The 11,606-nt window shown below is 49.4% G+C and overlaps 1 protein-coding gene across 1 annotated transcript; it reads right to left on the bottom strand.

Moving 5' to 3' along the window:
- Nucleotides 1-281: 281 nt before the first annotated feature.
- On the bottom strand, nt 282-5,168 carry LOC100281606 (uncharacterized). Its single transcript, NM_001371786.1, has 4 exons — nt 4,315-5,168; nt 1,897-1,929; nt 1,489-1,758; nt 282-1,386 (listed from the first exon to the last, which is right to left on the bottom strand). The coding sequence occupies exons 1-4, from the start codon at nt 5,102-5,104 to the stop codon at nt 446-448; spliced, it is 2,034 nt and encodes a 677-aa protein (NP_001358715.1). The 5' UTR covers nt 5,105-5,168; the 3' UTR covers nt 282-445.
- Between the last annotated feature and the right edge of the window lie 6,438 nt (nt 5,169-11,606).

Genomic DNA, 11,606 nt, shown 5'->3' with positions numbered 1-11,606 from the left:
GTGCACTCCGCCACTATTCTAGAGAGCTCGATCTCAAGACCTTCTGAAGGAATAAAGCTATTCAAGCCAACACATTTGAAGGAATGGGTCAATATGATTAGTGATTATATAGTATAAGGGGCGGCTAAAGACCTATATTCGTCTCTCTCTAGTGTCCCGGTAGGTTTGTATGGCAATGGCTCAAAAGGCGGTGACACATAACCCTTTGAGATTTTGGGTGCTGACTCATTTTGATAATTCCTATTTATCCTAGTGGAATTTTAACGTCAATAAAATCATTTGTGTTTGCTCTGTTGAAATTTTGATATGAAACCAAATCCATCAGTTAGCTTATAAAATTATATTACTATACATAAATGGATCATCAAAAATAGACACTGTACATGTTGACAAGGCCTAAGTGACAGAACAAACTGCACAGTTTACTGTGTTTCGTTTTGAACCCTCAACTGCTGTTATGGGTAGTGGTTGATGGGCTCGTCCACTGATACATGACGGAGTCCGGCGAGCCGTCCCTGCTCTTCTTCAGCAACCCCATGTCATCCTTGGCCTTGGCGCAGCCATCCTGCTCCATCCTCTGCGCCTCTCTCAGCGCGCCCAACACCTCACTGATGGGCGGCCTCACGTCCTGCTCCGGCTGCAGGCACCTGAACGCCATCTCGGCGACGAGGTCCACCGCCCGCTTCGTCCCGCCGTCCGTCCGGTACCCGATCCGCGGGTCTACCAGGCGGTCGATCTCGTAACACTGGATCATGTGCACGGCCATGCTGGCCAGGTTGACGTCGCCGCCGGCGCGGCTCATGTCCACCGCGGGTTTGGAGGAAATGAGCTCCACGAGCACGACGCCGAAGCTGTACACGTCGCTCTTGTCGGTGAGCTGGTAGCACTGGTGGTACATGGGGTCGACGTACCCGGGCGTGCCCTGCGGCGCCGTGGACACATGCGTGGCGTGCGCCGGGAACAGCCGGGACAACCCGAAGTCGGCCACCTTCACGTGGAACGCCTCGTCCAGGAGGATGTTGTTGGTCTTGACGTCGCGGTGCACCACCTGGTGCGGCTCCACGGCGTGGAGGTAGTCCAGCGCGCTGGCCGTCTCCACGGCGATGCCGAGGCGGACGGGCCACGAGAGCGGCGGCGCGGCGGACCCCGTCGCCGAGGAGGCGCGCGCGCCGTGGAGGTGGTCGGCGAGCGTGCCGTTTGGGACGTACTCGTAGACGAGGAGCAGGTCGTGGCTGCTGCGCGGCGAGGTGCAGCCGTAGAGCGTGACCAGGTTGGGGTGGCGCAGCCGCGACAGGATCTCCACCTCGTTCTGGAACTGCTCCACGCTCTTGTAGCTGTTCTTGTACAGCCGCTTCACCGCCACCACGTTCCCGTCCCGCAGCGTCCCTGCACAACGTCAACGTGCACGGCATGCCTTCGCTTTAACCTCTGACATGAAACCATGCATCGGACAGGAGTACTAGCTGAAATTGAAAACCCTTTCCGTGCCTTTGTAGACTCTGCCGAAGCCGCCGACGCCGAGCTCGCGTTCGTCGCTGAAGCCGTCGGTGGCCTCGTCGAGCTCTTCGTAAGTGAAGATGTGCGTACGCGGCGACCCGGTCATGCTCAACTCTTTCCTGAGCGATGCCAATGGCGTCCCCTTCCCATCACGGATGAGCCCGACCAGTGACGCAGATCGTTTTCTCTTCCTTCGTTTGTGTAGCATGAGAAGAGACAGAGCGCCCAGTATGATCAGAAACAGAAGGGCTGCTCCTGCTCCTGCTTGTCAGTGAGGTTGAAACGTCATGTGCCAATTTATATTATAGCAGACTTCTCGAATGCATTTTAGTTAACGGTGGGTTTGCATGTGTATCCAGGGCCCAGGGGTGCTTTGGCTAATAATAAATTTGTCATTACCTGCGCCGATTTTGATTCCCAGAGCCAGAGTGCCTGCACGGAGAAGAAATCAAATTAGAAAAAAAACATAAAGTATTATGAAAAAATCAAGAACAAAGATGAGATTTAATCCGCTTAAGACTATGGTCTGCATATGATTGTGCAAAATACTGTTTTGTATAGTTTTGTACTGCAGACTGTAATATTTACAAAGTGAAGTTTGAAATAAAAGATGAGATGAGATAGCCTAACGAGGATCAAGAAAAAAAAGTGCTACATATGCATATCTCTTTTTTTTCACAACCATGCCTAAGGGTCCACTAGCTTTTGGAGCTTTTTTTAAAAACTGCTATTGGTTTTTTATTCCTAAACTCAAGCTACTAAAAACCTATAAAACATAACTTTTTAGCTTTCCATATAAACTCATCTTTTCTGAACCTTTCATATTTCTGAAGCTAAACCTAAAAGCTAGCTGTTTCCTGTTTGTTTGGTCCTCTGCCTTTTCATACCGAGAAACTATCTAGAAGTTCAAAAAAATAGAGCCTAAACATTTTTTCATTAAGAGAAAGCTACAATCTAACATCTTAATAAGCTAAGGCTTACAAAGACCAACCCAATCCTTACTACACTAGTCCCATAAGGATCACCACGGAGTTCAAATATTGGCAAAACAATTATAAAATGGTTTGCTACATTATCACATTTATGTAAACTTTAAGCGTACTAATCTTCTGGACTATTCTTGCACGATTGTACCTAGGGGTGGTAATGGATCGTGATCTAAATGTTTCTTAACAATTCCTTAGCACTCTAAGTTAATTTTAGTTTAAAAATGAATAGAAATATAACTTGATCCTAATACGATCCGATCCATAAATTTTATAGTGTAAAATTTAGAGCTCGTTGTCATGCCTAATTGTACCCATACACTGAACATTAGTTTCTTCAGTCATACTTCTAGTCCATGATCCTAGTAAGCTGATAGGGATGGATAAATAGTTTGCAGGAGTAGGGGCATCGCAGAAAGAACAAAGAGGGACTGAATAAGTAGTGGAAATTGGATAGGATGACATTTGAGACCACAAAATTGCAACAATATATGTTGTATTCAATTATATGACGTGATGCATCAAGTATGCAATAAGGAAGCAGCAGAAGTTCAAAGAAACACGACAGCGCTGTGCATATATCTGGGCACATAGGCCAGTAGTATGATCTCCCTTTCATGAAAAGGAATGGTAGCTTTTCCATTGAAGACTTCGGGGGGAAGACTTGCAGCACTATAGCACTGTGCATGTGGACCTGGGTCAACTCTCTAGCTGGGTCTCTCATCTGGTTTGATAACCTCATTTTTCTAAAGAATTTCTATTTTACTAAGGGTTAGTTTGAGAGTCCAAAAACCGGCGGGGACTGGAGGGGCTAAAATCCTCTCTTTATTCAATTCTAAATAAGGATGAGATTTTAACCCCTCCAATCCTCTCCGATTTTGTGACTCTCAAACTAGTCCTAGGAAAATTAGTTTATTTTCTCTTTAGAAAAATAAAAATCCCTTGAAAAAATAAAGTTCCTAAACTAGTCTTTAATGAAATCCAGATAACTACAGGTATCAGTCCCCTTCAGATTACTTACCACATTCCCTAATCTGAAAGGCATCATTGACTAATTTACTAATAGTAACTGCTATGCATATTAGTCATGGAAACGCCATGGCGTGCATATGGTTGGACCAAATCGCCTGGCTGACAAAAGGTTGAACAGTCGTTCTAGAAAACGATCTGTGCATCATATCACCCAGTTGAACACACAACCTGATGAAGCAGCGTGGCTGTCTGGCTGCACTGTGCACTCCGTTGACCACTAACCACAAGGACTGGTTCCTGTGCTACTAGCAGCCGTATTCTATGGCTTATACTGGCACTATACATATACGAGCAATACACTCTGCCACTAGCACAGTAGGGGGTTAAAAACCCCCCTCCTGCTTCTGACCCCCAAAAAAAAAAACACTCGGCCACTAGATTTCTAGAGGCGGTTCAGAGTTCCAAGTATAGGAACTGACCATTTCAATTTTCAAATGGTGCCGGCTATAGATTAGTCGTAGGAGAAGAAGTTGCATTGATGATTGAGGATGCATCTGAATTCTAGCTGCCCTTGTTCTCCAGCAAAAAAATAATAGTAAAAAAATACAGCCAGCTTTCATTGGGTTTTTTTTCTTTGGCGCCTCAAATGAAAAATACTTCAGACTTAAGACAACTAGCTGTTTCATTTTCGTTAGTTTTAAGTGAAATGGAAATTCTTTGAGCATCTTGTTTAAATTCGAAATCACAATAACGGGAGAAACGTGTTGCTCTCGGCTCTCGCTCGATCAAAAACAGCTCAGTGCGGTGGGAGCTAGCATTGCAGGGTAAAGGATTCAATTAGCTGATAGAGTTTGCTTACCGCGAGAGCGTCGGCAGGGTCTCCCGTCGCGGCAGATGCACTGGAACGAAATATCGGGGAATCTGCACTCCCCGCCGCGCTCCTTGCACTCGTCGCATTCCGCCGTCGACCTCGGCGGCCACTCCAGCAGGAACCCTTCCCCGATCAGCTCCGAGTAGTTCAGCCGACGACCGGGCTCCGTTCCGCGCTCGATCCAGCGCACCGGCACGCTCACGCTGCTGCAGTTGATCGAACCGAGCGGCTCGGTGGTGTCGTCGTCGGAGGTGTACGCCCCCATAGTAGTGTTGTCGCACGCCGGCTGCAGCCGGAGCCGCGGAGGGACGTCGCAGCCGTAGACGAAGGTGAGGTTCCTGTTGGCGGCGCTGATGTAGACGGGCAGGAGCGCGAGGCTGGCGGACACGTTGAAGTCGGGCACGCGGCACCCGCCGTCGCCGGCGAAGGTGGCCTGGACGGCCATCACCAGGGAGCTGTTGCCGTAGAATATGTGGAGGACGCGGTAGAGGCGGTCCCTGAACGTCCTGCTGAGGTACGTGCGGTTGGCGGCGGCGTCGCACGTCAGCTGGAAGGCCGGGAAGCCGCAGTAGATTGGGTGCGCGCCCACGAGCGAGAACGGGTACGTGATGGTCAGCCCCCCGCACCGCGCCGGCGCGCAGCCCGTGCCGTTGCCGCCGCTGGTCGTCTGGTTGGTGTTGGTATTGGTGTCGGCGGCGGCGGCCGTGGCTGAGCCTAAGCGCGGGAAGGCGGAGAGGAGGAGCAGCAGCGCCGCCGCCACCACGGCGGTGGTCTGCATCGTGAGGACTGAGGAAGGAAAGGATAGGTGGTGGTTCTAGTTCTGGTTGGCGTCTGTCTGCCCGGTGGCCGGTGGGCGGGTGGTGGAGTGGACTGCGGAGGTTGTGAAAAAAGAGGGCGTCTGACGCACGCAGCTGCTGCGGTCATGGTCAGATACTTGGACCGGAATTTGTTCCCAGGACAGGACAGTTCCGCCATGCACTTGCCAGCCACAGAAACCTCAGCGGCCGGGCATCCTCTGCTGCTGCTGCGGCCGCCATGGGCGATCGGATCGGGCCACGGAGGCGGCACAAGAAAGAGCCGTTGGATGGAACGTAGCAGAGGGTCTCAAACCGTGAGCATCGAATCCTCGTGTCCGGCTCCTGTTAGCTGTCTGCCTTTGGAGAGATGAAGGCTGAAGGATCCGGGAAGCCAAAAGAGTGTTCGTCCGTGGCTCCGTGCATGATGATATGCCCGCAGCACCGCCACCAATCGTGGACAACTACATGACCATCGCAGTGTTAACATGGCATCTGCTTTTGCTAAAACGCAGGTCTGCAGCGTCCGGTATATGCTCCTGGAGCAATGCTTCCCCCAGACCCCCACCACTACCAAACGTCGCCACAGTCAGCTAGGCCTGTTCTTCGGATAACGTTGTAATTTATAAAGATAAAAAATACTGTAGAATTAATAGAAGGTTATAGATTAAAACCAGTAGAACGAACAGAATAATCTAGCATCCGGGCGTGGGCCTGCCTGTGGCCAGCGATTCCTCGCTTGGTCACTGGATGGACTAGAAAACCGTGCACACCAGGCATGCGATCTTGATTTCTAAGGGCCTGATTGGTTGCCGTATCTAGGCAGCATGGCCGAGCGAGCCAGGTCCGCGGCAGCCTGGCTGTGCATCGCGTGAGCCTGGCTCCACAGATGCGCAGATTTTGGTCGCATCTCCAGAGCCTGGCCCGAGCTCCTTTTTTGCATCGCGAGACACAGGCGCTGATGCATATGCGGCAAACCAAACAAGCGGCAAAGTAGCACGCGCCTGGTTACGTGGATGCAACATACAACCAAACACACTACGGCCGCATACCGTGAGTCTGATTGGCCTATATGCGGGCAACCAATCAGGCCCTAAGTCTCCGTCTCCGTCACCTTTCCCGTGGAAGCGACGGCGCCGCGGCAGCGGCACGCCAATGCGGTTTGTTTACTTGATTTTCCACACGCGCATCTGCAGCCGCTCACCCGCTCGCCCCTCCTGGCTCTGCTTCCGCGCGGCGAAAAATCTCTCCGGGTCTAGTGTCCAGACCGCCGTTGCCATGCGACTCGCCCTGGCGTTCGTGTCCACATTTTCTTTTGGAAATGCATGTCCTTCTAGATAGATGATGGTAATCCAATGATAGTAGGCCGGTTTGCAAGGGCTCTTGGCGGCTCGAGCTTTTTGCTGGAGCCCTCCCAAGTGTTGGTGCCCAGCGGGCTAGCCCGGTTCAGCACAACCCAAGAACGAGGTAGATACGGCCCACATGGTTTCCGGCCGGCACGGCATGCCGTGCCTTTGTGCCGGGTTGATCCGGGCCTCGTGCCTAGTCTTGGCCTACGGTGCAAGCACGGGTCAGTGGGTCGTTTTCGGACCGTACTGACCCGAGTTGAAACGCTCACAATGACATGTCGGGCTAGCCTGTGACCACCCGAAAAACCTCAAAATATGCATAAACTAGATTAAAATTAAAAAACAACCAAAGAAACAAAACATGATAAATTAAAGGTCTAAGAGTTGTGTGCAATGTTGTCTCATTAAAAACCTTTCTGGGTAAAACTCACCCTTGTGAGAAACTTTAGAAAGGAAAAAAGAGTACAATGCAACTCTTAATCCTTTTATAAGTCATAATTATAGCATTGTTCAAAGTTACAATACAAAAGAGTACACCACTGCTCTTCTCTCCAATCCCCTTAACCAATTACATAATCAAAAAGCAACAACCATCAGGTTACAGAATCAAGAAGCAAAGCCCCAGACCCCAGACCCCAGGCCCCAGCTCTGTTTCTCTCAATGCCCAACAGCCCCAGTACAAGCAGAAGCAACATATGCACTTGCAGATGTGCTACCATAAGGAGGCGCAGATCCATCTTTTGGAACATCACAATACAAATTGGTAAAGGATTCTGCCATCTCTTGGTCGTCAATAGAATGATGGAGTCTTCTATCACCCAACTCCCAGTCTTTTATGCAAGCAAGCATCTCCACATGTTCAGGCAACAGCCTTCGGCACCTCTCCTCAATAATCATGCTTGTCAAACTAAAACAAGATTCTGAAGACACGATAGAAACAGGTACAGAGAAAATGTCTCTAGCCATTATAGAAAGAACTGAAAAGGTTAGCTTATGGTCACGTCACCGTAGAAGTAAATCAAACTCATCCTCATATGCAGTGACATCGTCGCTATCCAAGTAAGCTGATAGCTCACAAGCAGTAGCAGATGCAGATAGAGATGGAGACGGGGCACATGTAGAGGCATGGGAGGGTCCAACAACACCGGATACTCCAAGGCCTCCAAAAATTCTTCCCCATGCCTGCTTTTTCTTACCTGTGTTGCTTGCAGGCTATGTAGCCCTTCTCTGAGACCTAGCAGAGCCAAACTTTTCCTCATACTTGTTAAAAAGATTGTAAATTTCAGTATTTTAAGTACTTAAGCTTCATAGGATAGACAACATCAAACATATTTCTATCCTTTTTACTTTCATGCAAATGACTTACAATTTCTAGCAGATGGTGCAAAACAAGAGGACTAGTTGGATAATACACACTAGATAAAACAATTGTGGATTCATAAAAAAATTTCAAAGAATTCAAGTATTTTGTAGCAACATACTAATGTGTAGCACTTAATAATGTTGAACCATAATTGGAACCCTAGCACATTGATCACTTTTTGCCTACATGATTTTTGGTGCCTTTTTAAGTGACCAGTGGAAGTAGTAGATCTAGCAGACAAGGTAGATTTGCACATCTTACACACTGTCTTAGTGCAAATCTTAACACCATTAACCTCCTCAAGTACTTCATCAAAATTAGCCCACACAGGTGATTTGCGCTTACCAAGATTACCTGTACCAGCCACTGATGGAGCAAAGGAGTTTGAGTTGGAGTTACCAGTGGTCCCTTCTCCACTGTCGCTGTCAAGATCAACAGGAGTCAGCATAGGAGCGTCGCCGAGATCAATACCGAACAAGGCATCATCATCATCTCTAAGGTCGTTTTCGTCTCGCCCTCGGGTGCCAGGCCAGGAAGAAGAACGTCGTCATCTTCAGTCATGGTGTCCTCTTCGGACCCGTTCCTCGACGGTGCAGGTGGCCGCATAGCACGCCCTAGGCCGCAGCTAGAAGACGATGCATCGACTACCGACCTAAGCAAACGAAACAAAGGAAAAACAACTGAAAGGATCACGATGCCCAAGAGGGGGGTGAATTGAGATTTTCTAAAAATCAACACTAACTAAAACATAAGCAAGAGCCCAACTTCACCCCAACAACTAGCACTAAGAGAATAATACTAGAAATACAACAATGCTAAGACAATACTTCAAATACTTGCTAAACAAATACAAAATGTAAAATGCTTGAATTAAGTGCGAAATGTAAAGCAAGGTTTAGAAGACTCCTCCAATTTTTCCCGAGGTATCGAAGAGTCGGCACTCTCCACTAGTCCTCGTTGGAGCACCCACGCAAGGGTATCGCTCCCCCTTGGTCCTCGTAAGAACCAAGTGCTCACTACGAGATGATCCTTTGCCACTCCGGCGCGGTGGATCCCTCACGACCGCTTACAAACTTGAGTCGGGTCACCAACAAGATCTCCACGGTGATCACCGAGCTCCCAACGCAACCAAGCCGTCTAGGTGATGCCGATCACCAAGAGTAACAAGCCGTAGACTTTCGCTTGACCAAGAGAAGCCTAAATGCAAGTGGTGTGTGCTCTAGGTGGCTCTCGCTAGCGCTAATGAGGTCCAAATGCTGGATTAAGATTCTCTAATCTCCTCACTAGGCTTTTGGTGCTTGCAATGCTCTTCCAATGTGTAGGAATTAATGTGGGTAGAAAGACATTGAATATGGTGGGTGGAGGGGGTATAAATATCCCTCACCCACCAACTAGCCGTTATCAGCACTCACCTGCGCATGGGCGCACCGGACAGTCCGGTGCGCCACCGTTGCGCCAACGGTCGACTCCAACGGCTAGTTCTGACAGCTAGCCGTTGGGCAGATGGCACACCGGACAGTGAACAGTCACTGTCTGGTGCACAACGGATAGTCCGGTGCACTGTCCGGTGCGCTGTCCAGTGCGCCACTAAAATTCCACTCGGGAACCTTGCGCTCTCGGGTTTCTGCATGGGGAAACCCTTCCCCTGGGCCAGCCTGTCCCCACCTGGCAGAGGGTGCACCGGACAGTCCGATGCACACCGGACAGTCCGGTGCCCCAAGGCCAGAAACCCTATTTTATGTTTTCAGCTGTTTTTCAAACGGTTTTTGTTCTAACTTGTGAGTATGTTCTAGAGTGTCACCTAGCACTATATGTGAGTGTGAATATGCACCAACACTACACTAGAACTCTCTTGGTCAAACTACTCATCGACAACCCCTCTTTATAGTACGACTAAAACAAAATAAAAGACCTAACTAAATCACAAGTGTCCGCAACTCCTTGACACTCGGACTACGTAGACCTTCACTTTTCGATTCATCGATTTAGTCGTCGCTTCGAGTTCTTATCTCCAGGATTGTTTTCACCGTTGTAGTGCTTCTACCTGTAATGCTTTCAATCTCCCCCTTTTTGGTGATTGATGACAACCCTACAAGTTTTGTGAGAGTAGTTTGTTTTGAAATTTCTGTCAATAGAGAAGATGGTTAGTTGTACTCAGTAATCTTTGACAGAAAAAGTGTGTAACATAATAATATGAATGAGCGCATACACATCGTAAGTTTCTTGTTCATATATAAAAGTGAAATCAAATCGATGAACAAGAACTAGAAGACTAGTGATAACATATAAGGTGAAAACATAATACACACACAGTCAACATGAGCATCGAGAGTATATAATAGAGTTTGTGAGCCAAAAGCATCATACAAAAGTGAAGCTAGTACAGAGAGTAACAAGCACATATATTACATCAAAATGACTCTCTACTAACTCCCTAACTCCCCCTAGCTCTCACAACTCATATCTCTCCCCCTTTGGTGTCAAACACCAAAAGGGAACTCGAACCTACACATCAAAAGAGGGAGGAGGTGACGGGGGCGCATCCGGTCGCGGTCGTGGTAGTAGAGCGAACACCAGCTATGGGTCAGAGTCAGTCTCGGATCTAGGATCTACTGTAGAAGCTGGAGCTGGTACGGGCTCAGACGGAGGCTGCGCTGCAGGAGCTGCCGAAGCCATAGAAGTCACAGACACCGCCACAGCGGTAGTGGTAACAGCAGGAGCTGGTGGCACTGGCGACTGAGTGCTGACGGAGCCAATGACCGGCAACGTGAAAACCAGGGTGACCGGCCAGAGCGGAGAGGAAGAAGGACCAACTATAGGAAGAGGGGGTCCTGACTGAATAGCTGGCACAATAGGAGCCTGAAGAGGTGGAGGTGGTGCTGACTGAACTAGGGGAATCAATACACCAGTATGCTGAAGCATGAGAGTCATGAATGCCCTGTTTTCAGCCCGGTCCTGGAGAAGCTGCTGTTGTAGAGTATCCTGCCTATCCTGAATCACCTGAAACATCGAGAGCATTCTCTCGGACATCTGCTGCTGGATCGCTGCCAAGTGAGCCTGCTGCTGAGTGAGAGTCTGGAGGATCACCGCAAGAGCAGGGTCAATGGCAGGAGGGGCAATAGGGGCAGCACCACTGGAACTCCTAGCCTCATGATCATGAGTGCGTGGAGGCATAGGAGACGGAGGTGGAACCCCAAAGTCATCATCATCATCATCATCATCGTCGTCGTCAGGGACTGCTGCGCCCTGAGTCTCAAACTGGTGAAAGGTGGTATCCTCGGCCTGAGTATCAATCACTGGAGCAGGTGCCGGTACAGGATCCTCTGGAGCTAGACGGTAGGACCCAAAGAGGAGGCAAGAGGCCTTAAGAGTACCCTAGAACTGGGGGGCCGAATTAGCTGAGCAAAGATGTGACACAGATAGTGAGCATAAGGCAACTGTCGACGAGCACGTAGACCATCCAGTACGGTGTCCTCGATCTCACAAATGAGAAAATCCACAACATCAAACTCTGAGTGAGAAACTAGGGCACCAAGGAGCCAAAGCTGAATATGAGTGGCAGCCTCCCTGTAACCCATCTGCGGCAGAAGCGTCCATCTCATGAGCTGATATAGAAACCTGGCCGCGGTGGCAAAGTCTGCCAAAGAACGTCGCGACCCATCAGAGAAGGGTGGTCGGAACAAAGCCGCGACGTGAGCTGTACTAGGAGCAACTCCGCCATGAGGGCGACAAGGAGGGTCAGAGGTGCCATAGCACATGCTGTGAAGACGAGTC

This window comes from Zea mays, chromosome 3 (genome assembly GCF_902167145.1).
Source record: "Zea mays cultivar B73 chromosome 3, Zm-B73-REFERENCE-NAM-5.0, whole genome shotgun sequence".
In the NCBI taxonomy this organism is placed as follows: domain Eukaryota; kingdom Viridiplantae; phylum Streptophyta; class Magnoliopsida; order Poales; family Poaceae; genus Zea; species Zea mays.
Note: the sequence above shows the minus strand (reverse complement) of the source record. Positions and strands in the feature narration are given on the sequence as shown.

Bases quoted from the DNA above. Each gene is read 5' to 3' on its own strand.
- LOC100281606 (NM_001371786.1), bottom strand. From the start codon at position 5,104: ATGCAGACCACCGCCGTGGTGGCGGCGGCGCTGCTGCTCCTCCTCTCC. The intron at 1,930-4,314 runs GTAAGCAAACTC...TTCTCCGTGCAG, and splicing joins ACCCTGCCGACGCTCTCGCG to GCACTCTGGCTCTGGGAATC. The intron at 1,759-1,896 runs GTAATGACAAAT...ACTGACAAGCAG, and splicing joins GGGAATCAAAATCGGCGCAG to GAGCAGGAGCAGCCCTTCTG.